The sequence below is a fragment of the Elgaria multicarinata genome, chromosome 6 (assembly GCF_023053635.1).
Source record: "Elgaria multicarinata webbii isolate HBS135686 ecotype San Diego chromosome 6, rElgMul1.1.pri, whole genome shotgun sequence".
NCBI lineage: Eukaryota > Metazoa > Chordata > Lepidosauria > Squamata > Anguidae > Elgaria > Elgaria multicarinata.
In genome coordinates, this window is record NC_086176.1 from 26,697,393 (window position 1) to 26,717,249 (window position 19,857).

Genomic DNA, 19,857 nt, shown 5'->3' on the forward strand with positions numbered 1-19,857 from the left:
TTGCATTTAAGAGATTTTTATTAATAATAATAATAATATTTTAGTGTTCCACTCATCAATTTCATTCAATATAAAGTGGTCCAAGAGAAGAAAGAGTCCCTGGGTATTCTGCTGTTAGCCAAGGATCACAGAGTAGGAGTGTTCAAGGCCAACTCAGACGGTTTAATAAAAAGGTGACAAAAATGTACAGTTCCAATGTTTTCAGGTTGAGCAGTCCCAAGGATCAGCGCAGGTGGTGTTCCTCCGGGAGTGGGGGGGAGACCTTACACCAAGTTGTGCATAGTATATCTCCAGTATGGGTAGTGGAAGTGGTACTGTGCACTTGGGTCAAATGTCCATGGAGCAGGGAAGGAAGGGTCAGGGGAAAAAGATGTGTCTTCTTATTTGGTCTCAGGCTTGTCTTGCAATAGTGGTATAAGAGACTCCCACGCCGTAAGGCACTATTTAAACCAAAGACACAGACACAGCAATAAATGAAGCAATCAATACTGCCATTTAAAATCAGCCACTTTCAGTCCCAGGTGGCCCTATGAATGGAAATGGTGCATTAAAGTGTTTCATGGACAATGTCTGCATTCCCCCACAGTAGGTATCAGCACCATTTAACACAATTGCATAATAAAAGCCCCCAAATATCCTCTATTAACAGGCACTCCCTATATACCTAATGGCCATTTCCTTCACTTATATGGGACTCTTCACCACTGAATTTGTGGAGAATGCTCTGTTTATACTTCACAAGCAAGATCTATTCACACATGAAATAGTGTGAATGTGGGCCCCTCCAGATGTTTTGGGAGTTGTCACCCAAACACCTGGAGGGCACCAGTTTGAAGAAGATTGGCCAAGAACTTTTGATATGCCTTTAATTGACTAGTGGGAGTTTCCACACACACACACACAACGGCACTTCCTTCTTTGGTAGTACCACTATCAGCAGGTCTGCAGCTGCCAAGCAAAATCAGTTTTAAAAAAATACCCAAAAGATATATAAGAAACTCCCCCCAGACTATGTCCTTTATTCCCAACATGGCTAGAGATTTACTCTGTAAAGGGACACAAACTCAATCAGAAGCAAGCCCAAGGAGGTTAGAACTGCCGTGACTTGCAAAATTGCAGATTTCAGGGCAGAGGCAAAGCCCTGATACCTGCAACCCTCAGGCCACACGCAACACACTTAACCGTGCAGTGTTTCACATGGCCAGGCATCTCAGTGAATCTGTACATTCATGTACCACTGCGATGGGCTCTAGCTTACTGTTACACTAATGGTGTACGCAAAGTGTGCAGATGCAATGCTTTTAAATGAAAGGTTGGGCTTTGCCCAAGTCCCGTACCTTTGCGTAAATCAGTTCTAAGAAAGCCTCCCAGCTGCTTGACTATTAAACTATTTCAGTCAGTGGTGAATGGGTATTACTGCATTTGCAGAATCAACAGTCGCTGTTTAATTGGGAATTCTGCACACTTGAAAGCCTCAAAATATATCTGGAATTAAAGGACAGGCTTTGCTTTTTCCCCATACAATTGTCTTGCAGAAAGAGTCATGCCAACAAACCAGGCAGCCCAGCACTGCCAAGCAGATCTCCATCACTTTTGTGGTGTATCCTGGAGGAGGCTATCAATGGCTACTAGTCCTGATGGCTAGGTACTATCTCCAGTATGAGAGGCAGTAAGTCTATAGACACCAGCTGCTGAGAAACATGAGTGGAAGGGTGCTGTTGCACCCGTGTCCTGCTTGTGGATCCCTGGTCGACAGCTGGTTGGCCACTGTATGAACAGAGTGTTGGACTAGATGGACCCTTCTTCTGATCCAGTATGGCTCTTCTGATGTTCTTATGTGTGTGCCACTGAGCAGCAGATAATGCTATGTAAAGTCCTATCCCAGTGATGGAGAACAACTGGCCCTTTCATTATCACTGGACTGCAACTCCCATTATTCCTCACCATTGGCTATGCTGCCTAGGGCTGAAGAGAGTTGCACTCCCTCAACATCTGGAAGGCTACAGGTTCCCCATCCCTGTCCTATCCAGAGACTTCACAACAGCTGTGTAAATATTTCCGAGTAGCCTGCAGCACGGTGCACTCTTACTGGACAGCCAAACCAACCTTCCCAACTGTCAGGCAATGCTTTACCTACTGGGACAGCTTTCAGCCCCAGCATAAATAGTGGCTAAATTGCGAAAAAGCTAAAGCTTTAACTGGTTCATGGTCAATAAGAATTATAGCAATTCTAAAGCATCCTCAGTCATATTCAAACTCAGCTAAGCTACTGCATCAGCAACCCCGTTACTATATCACGCTCAGTGGCTTCCCTGCATTCAGTGAGAACCTTAGAGAAATACCTTCTCATAATATTGGATGTTATTATCTGCCATTCCCATCAGTAGCTGCCTAAAGTCTTGTCGCTTGTTGTTCTGCCATCTGTCCATATCTGCCTTCAGGTCTGCATTGAAGCATTCCACTCGGTCTTGACACTTCTCAACATCTGTGGGCACCTGGAGATAGAGAGGAAATCTCTGAGCATTTGCTGTGGAAATAACTTCTCTGCCAAATGGGAAAGGCTTGGTTTCTCCCTTGTTAAAAAGATTAAGAAGTGGCTGGTATATGCATACACACCACTTGGACTTATCGCCATAAACTGCATCAAATATGTTTATATGAAAGCATTCTACTTCCTGTTTGACCTACGATGGAATTTGTAAAATCCAAGTCATCATTTAATGTTGACAGTTACCCAATGATCAAATGATAAGTACAAATGAGGGTCTTTTATTCCAAGACCAATTCTTTGTCTCAGGGATTGAGCCATCAAGAGATCCTGAGTTAGTGTAGCCAGCAAAGTGTAGTGTGCTGGAAAGTCTGGTATGACTTACAGCAGAGTTGCTTTATATAGAAAAAGTGTGGTAACACAGCATTTAATACTGGAGACAATAAGCACATGCTAGAGCCAGTTTAAAAGAAGTCCAAATCAACTTACTTTATTAGTGCTTTTATAACACATCATCAGAGAAGGCTATCTAACTGTTTAACTACAAGCACCTCCTAAAGCTGGATATGGCTTTTTAACATGTTAAGTTGCACTTGCCAACATTCATCGTACACAGGTGGACCTTACAGGGCCATACAAAAAAAAGTGCTGAAGACAACAGGACGATTTTAGCATGCGGAACAAGAGATCCCCCTCTCTCCTCCAGGAGCTGTTCCAAAAAGACCAACCTTGGGGCGATCTTCTCTTTTTAGGACCACAGCTTCCAGTTTGGCTTCATATTCTGCTTGAACTTGATCTCTTTTCTTCAATACATTCTAAGGGGTAGAAACCATAGGCTTCGATTAGAGAAGACGCATCAAGTTTCCCCTCTCTACTGCTGATACGGAATCACATCAAGCCAAATGCAAACCATGGCCCCTGGGTGTGGCTGGGAAGATCTAGTGCCTAGGAAAGGAAAGGGGGAGGATTTCACATTGCCTTCTTGCATTACACCAAATACACATTGCAGCACATGCAGCCCTCGGAGGTTGCTAGTGCAGCCCACTACAGGCGCTGAAGCTGCAAGAAGCCCCTCACTCCCCCCACACACACACACACCACTGAGGCTACCACAATTGTACTGAAGAAGTCATGTGGGGATGCCTCTCCTCACTACAGTCTGAGTTCAGCCACTGAAAGGATATTTATTTATTTATTTATTGCATTTTTATACCACCCAATAGCCGAAGCTCCCTGGGTGGTTCACGCAAATTAAAACCATTCAAAGTATAAAACAAACAGTATAAAAACATGATATAAAATACAATATAAAAGCACAACCAGGATAAAATAAGCAACAGTGCAGAAATACAACTTTAAAATACAAATTTAAAACAAATTTAAAATTGAATTTATAGACTGTTAAAAAGGTCTTCCACCTGGCGTCTGAAAGAATATAGCGTAGGTGCCTGGCGAACCTCCTTAGGGAGCTCATTCCACAACCAGGGTGCCACAGCAGAGAAGGCCCTCCTCCTGGTAGCCACCTGCCTCACTTCCTTTGGCAGGGGCTCACGGAGAAGGACCCCTGAGGATGACCTTAGGGTCTGGGCATGTACATGTGGGAGGAGGTGTTCCTTCAGATAGCCTGGCCCCAAGCCATTTAGGGCTTTAAATGTTAATACCAGCACTTTGAATCAGGCCCAGACCTGGACTGGCAGCCAGTGAAGTTGGAAAAGGACTGGAGTGATGTGGTCTCACTTGTGGAACAGGACCTCCCTGTCTTTTCCTCCCCCCGGGCATCCAGCAGGGCTGCAGTGGGGAGAGGAGGGGGCAGTCCTGTTCTGCAAGCTGTATCTTCCCACTGGTGGGATGAGGGTTCTGGATCCAACCCACACCATTTCTCCCAGCAGTCAGGCTCCTGACAGCCTGCTAAACCCACAGGGGGCTGGCAGGGAGAGGAAGGGCGCAGGAGAGTCAGTTTCTACCCATCACCTTCCACAGATGGAGCTCTGGATTCATAAGGATTATTACTATTCATATCCAATTCACTGGTAAGCCCTGGTTTCTATCCACAATCACCGTCACCCTTCAGAAGTGATCACTATTTGGAACCCAGCAGCTTCAATGTAGGAACCCAAGGTTCAAAGTCATCACTCAACTATGATGCTCAGTCATTTTAAGCTCCTTGAAGGAAGAGCAGAATACACATAAGAAAGCATTTCATATCCCAATACGGATTTACCAAGATGACTGACTGCAGCTTCAAACCCAGGTACAACCCTTTCTGACCTTTCAGCCACTAACAAATCTTACCACTGGCTCTTAAAAAATGCTTTCACAGCACTGAAAACTTATCAACAGCTGACCCCCATCTGCAAGCATTGTAGGCTGCATCAGTACCACTACGACCTTTGATTACAACAAGGCATTTATTTAATGTGCATGTCCCCCAAATCAAATGCTTTGCCTTTTATGATCTATAAAGCTCTTCTCCCAAGTTGTTCTTAAAGAGGTTTTCTGAATGGCTAGTGAACACTCTCAGGTTTGCTATCCACCTCAAAACTCTGAAAATACGGGGATGAGGAGATCTAGCAAGCAACATATAATGAAATCATACAAATGGGCAGCCCAGTCTACAACAGTAGTAGCACTCACTGGAGCACATGACTCCGAATACAGAGGCTCAAGGGCAGGAGCGTCAGTGACAAATACACGGAACTTGTTACTCGCTTATGAAAATCAATTTTCACCCAATTATACTTCATTGGCAGTAAAGTCCTCTGGAACCACATATATAAAGAGAGCTGGCGGGCACCATTTTAAGAAGCATCCTTACTTTAAAAGAAGTAAATTGCCAGCTAATTAGCAAAGAAAATTGCAGGATGACATCACATAACAAATACATGGCAGAAATGTTATAGCGCTTCTGGAGAAAATACTAGGAGAGAAAATGGAGAACCTGTTTTAGGTGAGAGCTAGGACATGGACATCCTTATCTCAAAACAGAGCTACTTTTAGTATTTCAGTGATGCTTAATTCGAACTCTGTTGACGCTAAGAACAGCTTTTCATTTTGTTCAAAGTTTTAACCCAAGAGAGTACCATAAGAAAGGACATTTTAGTGGATCTGGGTGCAACCTTATACTGACCCTTTAAGGCAGGCATGTAAGGCAGGGACTGTGTGAAACAGCTGGCCGTATTGCACCAGATACTAGAGAAGTTTTGTTTTGAAGCCTGGCCGTAGTACTGCCTACTGATTTCATGATAATCAAGTGCTTAATCTGCATCTTCTCATCTGTTGATGAAAGCCATTGACATAAGGTATGGAACCTGTACCATGCTCACTTTCTGCAGTTAAAATGCAGAGCACTGGGCTGGGAATTCTTTGCTCTGAAGGACATTCACATCACAGTAGTTAAGTGCAACTTTTTTTTCTATAGTTATTAGGTTCTCAACGCTGCACAGTTCTAGTTGAACAGGTATTGCTACTTTGGTACAAGTATGCAAAATTCTAATAAATTAAATGCTTCTGGCTAAAAAGAAATTGGCCTGCAGAATATGTCAGGACTCCATTTAGCAGATTAATCATTAATAGACAGATTAGGAGGGCATGGGACTAGCAAATACACACCCACATATAACACAGTTCACAGACCTGAGACAAATAAAATGTTTGTTTCCAACTAAGTTATCCATGTTACAGGAAAGGTAGGAGCGTTATGACTTTTCTAAGGCCTAATCTACACCAAGCAAGATATTGCATTATGAAAGCAGTATGAAAACGGTATATAAAAGGCAGGAGCCATACTACTGCTTTATAGCAGTATTGAAGTGCACTGATAACTGTTGGGGCCCATTGACACATACCATATACCGCTTTCATACCGCTATATCCTCCTTGGTGTGGCTCCTGCCTTTTATATACTGCTTTCATACCGCTTTCATAGTGCAATATCCTGCTTGGGGTAGATTAGGCCCAAGTGTTTTTCCATCACTGCTCTTTGGGATTCTAGTTCAACTTCCCATGCCATTAAAGCAAAGGCATCTTAATCCTGCATCCCATCCACTTCAGATACTTTCTAAATAAGATTGAAGCAGAACTGCTGATCTATTGTCAACTCTACCATTGGTTAGTAAGCTACTTATGCTAAAGTCAATCTTCCTTTGGTTTACATCTTAAATGCTTTTTCAGCACTTCCTAGTTTTTATGCATGTTGTAAGATATTTTTATTATCATCATCATCATCATCTACTTTTCTATACCACCCATAGCTGAAGCTCTCTGGGAGGTTTACACAAGATTAAAACAGTTAAAATATGGTATGTTTGGCTGGCTGAAATGTTCTCAATTTAAATAGATTGAAGTTAGGTTTAGATTTTGGGCTGGAGGCTTTGTTGAAGTAAAGGGAAAAAAACCAGAAATGCAATATAGGAAGCTGCTTTAGAGCAGGCCAAACTATTTGTCCAGTCAGCCAACTCTACTAGCAGTTGCTTTCTGGGGTCTCAAGCAGTGGTCTTTCACATCACCCGCAACAGCCCTCTTTTCTTTTTTTTATTTTTCTTTTTTTAATTTATTTATTACATTTTTATACCGCCCAATAGCCGAAGCTCTCTGGGCGGTTCACAAAAATTAAAACCACAATAAAACAACCAACAGGTTAAAAGCACAATTACAAAATACAGTATAAAAAGCGCAACCAGGATAAAACCACACAGCAAAGTTGATATAAGATTAAAGTTGATATAAGATTTCTTTTAATTAGAGATGGTGGCGACTGAAGCTGCCACCTCCTGCATGCAATGCATGTGCTCTACCACTGAGCTAAATTCCTTCCAAAAGAGTTGTATCAATTAGTTCTACTGTGGTTGTTACTTTGAGTTTAAACAGCAGCTGGAGATAACCTGGGTCAGGAGCTTCCATCTAATTACAAAGAGGGGCACTGCAAAAATATATTGTTACATGTAACTATAATATGTTACCTTCCAGCAGTTCCAACAATGTTCTGAAGCCAATGTTTTAAAGCAAAAGTCTGCAGAGAGAAGGGAGTTCTACAAAGGTACACAAAAGTGTTGTAATTTCTCAAGCCATAAGAGAGGACAGCCGAGTGGATTTGCCCTCGTACTTTGGCATACTTTGAAGCTACTCTAGCATGAACAATTATAAATATTTAACGCTAACTCCATTTACCTACTATCTAAACACTACACTGGGGACTAACTCTGCCCAGTATTTTCCGTCTCAGTTCCTACTGCTTTGCTTATTCTTTTTAATTTAATAGCAGTCAGCATGAAAATGACACAGGCTCTCTTATTCTTCCACAGTTTATATATTGTAATTGGAAAATTAGAGACACAAATTTGGGTGAGCCTATCAAACAGCAGGCATACGCAAATTCTCAGTGGCTGAGAAGGCTGCAGAGCCATGGTAAAAGAAAGATTAAATGGACATGAGGCAAAGGCGTGCAACCTTGCACAAGAGACATGCCCGTCTTCATGGCTAGCCACAAACCCTAAGGACAGCGTACTGTCTTCAGGTGTTGTGGTTAGCCATAAAGATGAGCATCTCTCTTGTGTATTACAACATACCCTTGCCTCATATGCATTACACACATTAAAATCCTACAGAAAGGTTTAGCTGCAAGGCTAACTCCCAACTCTGATCAGTTCCATGGACAGCAATCAATGCACAAGTATACTTTAAATATAAGGATTTTAAAAATTACATACACACACACACACACTTAGCATGCTGGAAAAACCATCTGTCATCCACAGGGTATAAACTGAGAACCAGGAAATGGAACGGGTACTCCGTACACTTCTGAAAAATGATTGTACCCTCTGCCATCATTCACAACTATGCAGTCATTTGGCAACAGCATTAATTCCCACCCACACCCACCCTCTTAATAGGTTTCACACTGAGCTTAATCATGATTAAAGCTAACACAGCTTTCCATTAAACCAAGGTCTGAAAAGTCACAGTATGAAGCGGATTTCAAATCTTACATTACAGTGACTTCTAGTTAGTCTTAAACATAATTAAGCCCAATACCCATCATATGAAGATGTGGAGAATTTGCATTAGGAAGAAAGCACATGTTTCTGAGAATCAGTCTGACTCTGCTAATCATGGTTAGCAGGAAGCCAACGTTACAACTGCACCAGTTCTATTAACCCAAGCAGTTCAATTTTCGTAGAAGATGCACCATTTTTAGAACAATTTTGTTCAAGCCTGATAAATGAGACACATAACAAAACATTCTTGAAGAAGCTATAGTGGGTTTTTATGCACATAAGACTTCAAGCGCTGTAGGAATCAAATTACTTTCTTTACAAAGCAAGACATTCTTCAGATTCTTGCTTTGTAAAGAAAGCAATATGCCTAAAAGCCACCCACAGAACGTAAGGTTCACTTGGAAAGCTGTTTAATAGAAGCATCTGTGCCTCACACAAATTCCACTTTACCTTCATGGACTCTGAGTACAGGATATATTCTCTTAGAACAGGCAGGAAGTCCTCCGTCATGTCTTCACTCAATTCTTCAAGCGCCGTACAACAATTCCCAACACAGGCAGACACCCCTTCAAGCGGCTCGGCCAGCTCTCTTTCTAAGCCACTCCAGGTTGAGTAAACAGGACCGTACTCTCGAAGTTCCACCAGGTATTCTGCAAGAGATCCATTGCATGAAAAAGAGAGCAAGAAGGCACCAGAGGGTTTTTTCCCCCCTTAAATCAAAAGCCTTAAGAGCAAAAGCCTTTTAGGAAAGAAAAATCTCATGTTTGGCAAGATTTTGTTCAAAAGAGAAAGCGTCGGAACCTGGAACGGAAGGTCCAGAAGCTATGCAGAAATTCAGAACTGTAGTATCCGTTACTATGCAAAATGGAGGGAAAGGCTATGATCCAAAAGTATGCAGAATTAAGTGATTCTGAATGCACACTCATTCGGCTGGATCCAAGTTTATATGTGTGCAAACGGGTGAACAGAAGCTGACTTCCCTGCCACTGCCTCCCCATGGCAGCCACTTCAGCCCCCTAAAAATTCTCCACGGAGGGTCAGGGACTCTGTTGAATTGTGTGAGCCGTGATGCAGGGGCTGAGGTAGGAAAACCCCTGAAACATCAGGTAGAGGCACCTTCTGTGAGTGGAGCCCTTCTGTCCACACCGAACCCAGTGCATTTTCCATTACCATGAGAAATCCTTTTACACGGCTCCATACGCTCCTTATGCAGCATGAGTTAATATCCTCACATCAAAGAGGCAATGGATGTAAATATCATTCACTATTCCTTACTTTAGAAACCTCTAGCAGTTACAAAATGGGAGTGACAAGGAAAGTGCTATGTACTACTCACCCACTTCCTCCTTGATTATCCGCTGTGCTATTCTATCAATGGTCCCTAGCTTCAGAGAAAATGTATCTAGGTAGTCACCAATGGCTGCAAACTCCAACGGTCGACTTCTTAGTTTATAGCTTCCTGTGACGTACTTTACCGATTCACCCATCTTAGAAAGCAAGGCCATTCCTTGCTTTTTATAAGCATTAAGATCCTGGTGGTGACAGATAAACTAATTAGCTTTTGGCTACATCTTTCAAATATAGTTGTTCAACAATACGCTTGAGGTACACAGCCATTACTGTTCTCCTCTACAATTAGTTTGTTTATGTAGCTTCATTTTAATAGTTTTGATTTAAGCTTTCATCATGCATATAATGTCAAATTTTATGCTTTAAACTTAAGTGGGCCGATTTAAAAATGAGTTAATCCAAACAAAACCCGAAACAACAAGGTTAAATTAATGCAGGTTATCTAACCAACAGCCGTTCAAACTCTTTGTGGAGATTTCTGCTTTAATTTTGTTTTCCTATTGAAAAATTATGATGTTCCCATCTTGACTATTCCACTTACACAGAATTACAGGCCCAAAACACCAATTTAGTCATTTTTGTTTAAGCCAAAGAAAGAAAATATGTGTATTTTATTACTTGGATTCCAGATAGTCTTACTCAGTGCTTTCTATAGTGATCGGTACTATATTATTCTTCACATTTCCTTAGTCTGGTCTGAAAAATTATTATTATCTAGTACTATGCCTTCAAGGAGAAGCCTCAGCAAAGAGTCATCACCAAATTTAGTTAGGTAAAAGAAGCTAAGGTACATTGTGCAAGTTACATTCTCCTATTAGCAGTAAACACAGTGGTGATCTTGATGCTTTCCAAAAAGAAGAAGACACGTTAAGACATTCCGTGGCAATGTCAGAACACTGCATGTGTTCTGCAGAAAACGTACAAATTGCACAGCATACCTTTTGACTTCCAGTGTCTCATTTTAACTTTTTATATGCAAAGCTGAAAGAGGTGCATCCCAAGACACCCTTCAGCAATTCGAATGAGCATGTGGCAGAGAAGGGCACAACACCATATAGTATTGAGACAAGCCTGAAGCTACAAGTCAAGAAGCCAGTTCTGCAATATGCAAGGATACCACAGAAGAATGGTGGAAGGGAACAAGTTGATGCCACACTACTCCACTAAATTCTCTACTACTCGATGGCCACTAGCTTAGATAGCGTTAGACAAATTCATGGAGGATAAATCTACTAGTCATGGTTATACACAATCTCCAGGATCAGAGGCTGTACGCTTCTGAATACCACTTAATGTGAACTACAGCAGCAGAGGGCTACTCTCATGTCCTGCTTGGGGCATCTGGACAGGACTAGATAGGTCTTTCGTCCAGTAGGGCTCTTCTTACAGTTTGTTCAAAGCGGGATTCGACTTTTTGTTTTTGCTAAGGAAAGGAAGACACTTCGGTCCTATTTCCTCCCACAAAATAAACCTCCCAGTTTCCCTCTATCTGACCTGCACCTGAGCTAGGTTCCAATGTGCTGAGCTGACTACTACGGCATGTCTAAAAAGACCTTCATCAGGTACCAACACTTAAGCTTGCTGTTTAACAAAAGTGGTGATCTGGCGAATTTAACTGTACTACTTAAAAAGCATATTTCTATTGTCTTCAGGAATCTTTCATCCTTTTCTAAAGAAAGGCAATCACCTCTTAAATGTATCATTTCAAAAGGTTACGTAGAGATGTAGTTTACTAACTTTGGCAGTAAGAAACACATGGAAGTGTTCATTGAAAGAAAGCACAGGGTGATCAGCAATTCTCTTCAAGAACTTATCCAAGGCCTTCCTCCTTGTCTCAACAAATTCTTCTGAAAAGCGGTCAACAACTCCTTTTACCACAAATTTTTCTGGAAGGGGCTGGAGAGAGGTGGGGAGGAGAAAAGTCACAGGAAGTCAAAGTTTCAATGTAAGTATTTTTAACTGGAGCAGAGATCAGTAGCCAAAGAAAAGTTGTGCAAGACATTACCAAGTGTCTATTTAGAACGAACATTTATTGGGGGAGGGGGGGTTACAATGGAAGGCAGCATACTAACATATGAAATAATAAAACCAACGGAGTAACTAAACACAGAAATGTAAACCTAAATGCTTATGCCATTATCTTCATTTTCATTTGGAGTTGTAATATTATATAAAAGTTATTTCTATTGTATTCATTCTTTGACCTGGTTCTGACATAATGACAACCCAGAGTTCAGACTGAATAGGGGTTGTTGTCAAAATGTGAGTTATTGTTGAACGGTGGGGTTGTCATTTTGTGTGAACCCTTCACTATGGTTGAACAAACCATGGTTTCTGTTCCTCGATGGTTTGTAATTAACCACCCACAGTTAAACCATAGTGCAGGGTTCACATGTAATGACAATCCAGTATTCAAAATAACCCATATTCTGGGCTGATATGCATGGACCAGGCCTTTGTGTTGGAAACCAACCCTACATGCATAACAGCATTCATCTATCCATGAACTTAACATCAAGTTCACAGGGAGTTCATGGTTGATGTTCCCCTTTCACAATAATCAACACAGGTTTCAAAACAAAACAAACATTTGATAACAGTATTTTGGTAGTTTGGTTGTATGTTGAGAGTAAGGATGTGCTCTGCTTCTTTTCGATTCAGAGAAGCAGGAGCGAGGCGGCCTAATTCGCCTCCGGAAAAGGCGGAGGCAAAGAGAGTCAGGGGGGCTGCGGATCAAGGCGAAGAGGATCGCCTCAATCCGGAGCTTCGCCTGCAGGTAAGTGGGGGGGAGGGGGACTCATCTGGCGCTGCCGGCGCCGCCATCCATGCGGCGGTGGCGGCGGCGGTGCCAGGTAAGGGAGCAGGGAGGAGGGACGCTTACCTGCCTCCATCGTGGGCTTCAATTGAGGCCCCGGTTGAAGGCGGAAATGAAGGCCGAGGCCTCTCCCGGCTTCAACCGGGGCCTCAATTGAAGCTCGTGACGGATGCAGGTAATGGGGTGGGGGGGTGGCTTATCTTGCGCCGCCGCTGCCGTCCATGTAGCGACGGCGGCGAAGCCGGATCTCGCTCCGCAGAGCAGAGCAGGAGACGGGCAGAGCGGCGCAAAGAGGATCGGGCCCGATCCAGATTTTCCGGATCGGGCCACGAAGCGGATTGGGGGGTCTGTGCACACCCCTAGTTGAGAGTTAGACAGCACAGCAGAACCACAACAAGCCATTGAGTTACATGGTTGGAAGCAGAAGCTGACTTTCACCTTTATGTCCAAAAATAAGGTTAAGCATCAACTATTCCAGCATTTGAAGGGAAGTAATCAGCATTTACTAATTTCTTGAAAGTTTCTTCAAGGACAGAATTGTACCACCTGTATTTCAGCATTATCACCAGCCGGATGGATTTAGATGCTTTTTAAGAGTCATCTCTTTATTCCGTCACTATCAGACTGATCTCCCTTCTCTACTTTTCCCCTCCATTTCTCTTCCCTTGTGTCTCTATTATTTTAGATCGCAGGCCTACAAGGCAGGGCCACTAACTGCCATTATTTGATTTAAGTGCACCTAGAAATAAGTATCACAGCACTTAGACAGAACGTTAGTTAACTCTGAAGATGAATATTTATGTGAGCAGTACTCTCTGGACATGCATTCTGAAAAATTCATTTGTTTTTAGAAATGGTAATTTTCAGTCACCGTCAACAGTCCAGCAGGCTACAGGTGGCAAATTTAATGCAAAAATAATTGAACCACAGGAACAGTAAACACCTTGGAGATCACTGCAGGCAAAGTTTGCCCTTTTAAAATCCAATAAGTACATCCATTGTGTAACTCACTTGACAAAAACGGAGACTGCTTTTAGATGCCATAGTTCCGCAAGAGTCACATACAAAAAAGAAGAACCTACAGTCCCCAAAGTCCTATGATATTTAAGCCTGGCCATGAAAGCTTTTCGCATGCTCACAGAACACGCTTACAGGAATCCAAGCAGATTCTGGATTTTAACCAAAACCATGCTTCATTGAGCTGTATGGTATTGTGTCCAGCGATCAGAAAACAGCATAGTCAGCAGCTAAAGTACAGATATATTATTATATTGAACTATATATCTAGGTGAAATTAGTTCAACACAGGATTGCTTTGGAGTTCGCTGTGTGTTTTCTAAAATGCAAGCTTTGCATTTTTACACACCTTGAATCCATTACTACTGTAAAACCAGAAGCTGTGCACTTTTTAGAGCAGAACAGTGTTCAAGAACTGGTGGCCCTGAGTTACTACCTACGGGAATGAGATGAGTTGGTTGAGATTCCTCCAGTTTATTCCTGAGCCAATCAAAATCCTGGTATCTTCGGCGCATGGAATATTCTGGCAAGCCAAACTCTGCTCGTGTGGTCTAAGAACAAAACAACAACAACAACAGGTAGGAGAGCAAAAGAAGTCAATATAAGTATTTTTCAGAGAAGAATTGTATTTTTATCAATTATTTTATTAGAAATAATAATAATAATAATAATAATAATAAGAAGAAGAAGAAGAAGAAGAAGAAGAAGAAGAAGAAGAAGAAGAAGAAGAAGAAGAATGCTGAAACCATCAAAAACAGGGCTGGGGAACACGTGGCCCTCCAGATGTTGTTAGACTGCAACTTCCATAAGCCCTAGCCAGCATAGCCAATGGTGAAGTCTGATGGGAGTTGCAATCCAACGACATCTATTCTCCAGCAATGCTTCATTTTTCAAAGGTTGCATAGATCACCTTGTTTACTCTTTTTTGCTGCAAAATGTGCAACTCATGCCACAAGCTGAAGCATTCAGGCAATAGCAGAAGGGAAGACTCAAAAATAAGTTTCCATGCCTCTGGCAACTTAAGGTAACACAACCAGGGAACTCTCTCAATATTGTACTTGGGCATGTCTTGGATGAAAGAGTCTGCTTGTAGTTATTGGAATGGAATGTTCCTTGAATGGGAGGGAAGGTAAAGGTAACCTTAAGATAATTATTTAGCCTACTGGAGTTCTTAAATCTTTGAAGAATATGCTATCTTCATTCTAGATAGTCTTAAGGGAAATGAACACTTAGCATTTCTAGAGGGCTCCCACTGAATCTTGGAGATTTCTAGGAAATATTATTCACATTATAACTGTCTGTTCACATCAGTCTTGTTTCTACACAAAGGCTAAAGAATTTGCCAGACTGACTTCCAATTCTGGTCTTGGAGTTTCAGGTTGGATGGCGGTGACTTCCTTCATTATGCTACCATTGCACTAGCATAATGAGAGAATTGCTATGAGGACTATCTCTGAGATAAGATGAAGCCTTGTCAAGAATTCTCTACTAAAAAACACACACACACACACACAAAGGTAAAAAACTGGCACAGGGCAGCACCGTATCTTGTCAGTGACAGTAGAGGATTATCCAACAGAAGATGACACCTGCAGTTATTTTGCACCAAAGAGGTGACAAGCAAAGGTATTAATGAACAGGGAGAGTCTCATTTCACCAACTGCATGTCAGTGTGAGTGCCAGATACTAGCAACAGCAGCACAATGTGAAAAATTCTTTTATTTCTGTGCAGAAAGAAAGAGTTGGGTGCTATCTGCTCTCAAGATGAGGAAACTTCTGTAGAAGCCCATAACCCATGTCTACTAGATACTTTTGTCCAAGCCCTCCAAGAAGACTGAGAAACTCAGAACCTAGATAGCTACGGAAAAGGGGGGGAGGGGATTTACATACACCAAGGACAAGCAAAATTCCTGAAACAAGGAAATACTTTAAGCCAGTACCACATAGCTATGCAAGTATTAGTATTTAACCACAAATTACTCAAAAGGTTAATATAATGGTTTGATGAAGGAATTCCCTCTCCTCAAGGAACCCTGAAAACTATGACTAAAGCTATAGATCTTACTAAAGAATTAACATTGGGTTACATTGAGACTTAGGGCATGCCTACTCCAGCCTTTCTCCCTGGCGTCATCCTGAGGTCATCCCTGTGCATCTAAATGCACAGGGATGTGCACAGGGGATCCCAGGGGTAAGTAGGGAAGACCTCTCTATTTTCCCAGGATAACCAAGACCTCTGTTATCCCAATTTTGCCCATGGCCCTGGAAAAATCTCAAGCTCTGGAGGGGTGCAGGCATCCATCCCAGCTTCCCACCTTGTCACGAGTAAACGCAGGTATCAAAACAGGCACAGAGCTGTTTGGGGGGCCTCCATGCTCTTCAACAGGTGTGGGCAGCAATTTCGTCATCCCTGGGATGGCAGGGGGGTTGGGCATGGGGTTTTTTTTTACCTGTATTTTTCCCTGGATCGGGACCACATGACTGGCTCCTCTTTAAAAAAAAAAAAAGAATGGCAGCCACGACATACCTCTTCTCCTCCAAGACGTCTTGTGGCCATCTAGACACTGGGGGAGGTTGGCGGAAGGAGGTAAATCCACGGTCTTAGACTCATTGAAATCAATGAGCCCTAAGCTAACCATGAAAGCTTACAGTAAGTCTCACTGATTATAATGGGACTGCTCTACGTATGACCAAGACTAGATCCAACACTATACACGGGAGTCTTTGGAGGAGTCATAATGGTTAAACACAGATATGCATTAATAAAGTGAATGTCACATCCTTCTTTGGAACAATTAGCACCATATTCTTTCTAACTGAATAGCTGGGAGGAGATGCCTTTCACAAGCAACTCAGAGTACACATGGACTGCATATAATGTTACCACATAGAAAAAATGGTGCCAAATGTACATTTATTGCATTAAACCTATTGCACAGAAACCCCATGCATGCATCCAGAAAGCAAGCCCTTCTCTCTCGTCCTATGATATTTAAGTTTCATGATGTAACCAGTGAAGAGAGGGGGTGGGAAAGAATCCTCTATAAACACATTATTCAGCAGTAAACCTACACTTAACTCTTCAACAGTAAATGATATACAAGTCATTTGTCCTTGGTAACACTGCAGAATAGTACTGTACTACCTACTTAAGAGTTTACATTCTACAAGATGACATTGTTTTGTCAATGGCAGCTCAGAAAGGTTGCAGGAAGAGAACCTGCTTGGTTAATAATACTGACAGCTGATTCAAACACTGAAGATGGAGGCACTGAAAAATGCTTCTGTGCAACAGTGGCTAACCACATAGATCAACAAACACACACAGTCACATACAGTCTTCATGCCAGAGACCACCAACATTGTGTGGAGTGGAAAAACAAGAGCACTCCACACCATCCAACCAGTCTACGAGATGGTTCACACATGCATGTTTACCATTTGATGATCTGGTTCACACATAACAATAACCCATGGTTTAAACAACCCATGAGTGTTCATGCACAAGCAGGAGAGAATGGGTGCACTGCCTCCTGATCACCTACACTCAGCTCACCCATAGTTTGTTAGCATGACATCTGAACCCAGACACTTTGGGTTGTTTGTGGGTTAAACAACCCAAACTTAACCTACGATTTGTTCATAGGTTAAATTTGGGTTGTTTAGCCCATGAACAATGCAAATGGACATCATCAACCACCGACAGATGGGGCAGCTCACAAGCTCCACACATTCCCAGCAAATTGTGGATTAATTAATTAACCCACAATTTGCTGCTAAATGCCACCATTATGTGTGAACAGCCCTGATGATTGTATCATCAACCTATAGCCCGCATATGTGAATCGGTTATAACTGAGATATAATTTAGTTCAAACTTCCACACAACCTCAACAATATTTTTCAAGGAGTTGGTTCAAACACTCGGGTGTCTATCAGGTATATAGTAGTCAGGAATCAAAAAGATGAACATGTGAGCCAAGCCCATGTGGTAAATAGCTTATAAATGTTACATCTACGAAGTACACAGGAATATTTTAATAGCTCCCCACATTGGAAGCCATGATTTTAGAATTATTAGGGTTGATTCAAAGCGTGAAGAAGTTTGCATCAAATTATATGCCAATTTACATTTTTAAAACTAGACATAAATGTGGTACATGCTCAAATTTCAATATGAATATATTATAAACAGGCTGATCAATTTAAAACCACTAAAAACCACTAAGATGTACACACTAATGCAGCCTTCCCTAATGTAGTTCTTCTCTACAGATGTGTTGAACTATAACTCCCATCATCCCCAGCCAGTATTCTGTCCATGACTGTAACTCAACACATCTGGAGAGAAACCAGATATGGGGAGGCTGCACGGTTGTAACTCATAATACTGTCTTTTAATACTGTCAGTATGTAGATGAATAGGGAGAATGCACATGATACAGACAATAGAAAATCATAAATGATTCCAGCTGCTAAACTCGAACACAAGGAACCTGAATGGAGAAGCAACAGCATCTTGCTAAAAGCCATGATGTATAGGAAGCAAGCTGTATTGTAGTACCTTCGTTGTGACCATGTACGTGATGTAAGTCTCCATTGTACAGACATGTTTTTTTGGATCATCAACAGTGACAAAGAGGTCTCTCATCTCCCCATCCAAGTCATCATCCAGCTGCAGTCTGTTAAGAAGCGAGGAAGAAGAGGCTGGGCTTGAAGTGTCTACAGGAGTACCATTGGGTAAACTGAGATCCTGGATAATGCAAAACGGTCAGGCGTGGGAAGGGGGAGAAGGAAGGAGGGAAGGAAGGCAGGAAAAAAAGAGTCAGTTATTGAGTTTTAAAAAACACCATCCAAACAAATTGACTTAACTCAGAGGAACCCAATTAGTTTTGATGAATATCCATGCTTTCAACTACAGCACCCAGCATTCCTGACCATTGGCCATGCTGGCTGAGGCTGATGGGAAATGGAGTCAAAGACATCTGGACAGTACCAGATTAAGGGCAAGGCTGATAAACGTCTCAGAACTTCACATACATAGCCTTGCGGTAAACCAGGGGCAAGCAACTTCTGGCCCTTCAGATTTTTTTGACCTACAACTCCCACAATCCATCACAATTGGCTATGCTGGCTAGGACTGATGGGAATTGTATGCAAAAACATCTGGAGGGCCCACTTCTTTTGTAATCCTTACACTGACTCTGTAAGGTAAACCAGTATTACGTTCATAATAGTTGGTGGGCTAAGGCCATGCAGCTGCAGCTTACCTAAAGCCACATAGCTAGTTCATGAATCAGACAAGATTCAAGCTAGACTCTTCCTGGTTTGGACAACTATAGTACAGCAGTTCCTGTTGATACAATCCAGTTTTTCCTTGTGCCCGTGTACTTTCAACCCCTTTCTGAAAGTACATTTCCACTGCAGCTAGGGCATTTGTCTGGATTTTCATTCTGCCATAAACAGAGCTTAACCTCATGCCAATTTTCCCATGCTTAGAGATTAATCCTGGAGGCCTTTCTCATATGTCCACCACTAGTAGAATATTCTACTGCCAAACAGCTCTTACAGTTTTCACTTAGAACATTAGGAGAATCACCATAACACTCTGCCTTGGAATGGTGGGCTCCCGCTCACCAGAGGGATTTAAGCACAGGCTGGACTGAAGACCTTGCATTGAGTAGGGGAGTTGGGTAGAAAATAGATCTCCAGATGCTTGGGCCTTCAACTTCCAGCATTCCTGCCCACAGGCCATGCTGACATGGGTTTCTGGGAGTTGAAGTCCAAAACATCTGGAGAACTACCTTCTGCCCACCCCTATTTAGATGACTACCAAGGTCCCTCCTAACTCTATGGTTTTAAATTCCCATAACCACTGAGCGATTGAGCCCAAGACTGAAGGCAAGATTTCGATGCATCACCAGTTTAAGTGGCATCAGCTGAACTGCATAAGAAAATGCCTCGAATTCCTTCCAGGAAAGAACCGCCAGGGGCCTGTAGAAATCTTGACACTGTTGTGCTGTTATTATAGCCTGCAAGATTCAATAGTAGGACATTGAAGAGCCGTATCTCAAAGGGAAGGACAGTAACTTTAAGGGAAGGGCCATAGCTCAATGATAGAGCCCATGCTTTGCATTAGGGTTGTGCAGTGCCTCAGGCCAAATCTGAGGAGAGGAAATGGCCCTTTATGG

The 19,857-nt window shown here is 42.2% G+C and overlaps 1 protein-coding gene across 1 annotated transcript in view; it reads right to left on the reverse strand.

Moving 5' to 3' along the window:
- SNX30 (sorting nexin family member 30) overlaps nt 1-19,857 on the reverse strand; it is a 40,234-nt gene continuing 20,377 nt past the window's right edge. Inside the window, exons 2-9 of the mRNA XM_063129167.1 lie at nt 18,231-18,419; nt 14,107-14,217; nt 11,572-11,730; nt 9,821-10,016; nt 8,935-9,134; nt 3,217-3,303; nt 2,343-2,495; nt 1-440 (exon numbers count right to left, since the gene is read on the reverse strand). Coding sequence (XP_062985237.1) covers nt 381-440; nt 2,343-2,495; nt 3,217-3,303; nt 8,935-9,134; nt 9,821-10,016; nt 11,572-11,730; nt 14,107-14,217; nt 18,231-18,419 — 1,155 coding nt within the window. The 3' untranslated portion in view covers nt 1-380. The remainder of the gene's footprint in view (nt 441-2,342; nt 2,496-3,216; nt 3,304-8,934; nt 9,135-9,820; nt 10,017-11,571; nt 11,731-14,106; nt 14,218-18,230; nt 18,420-19,857) is intronic.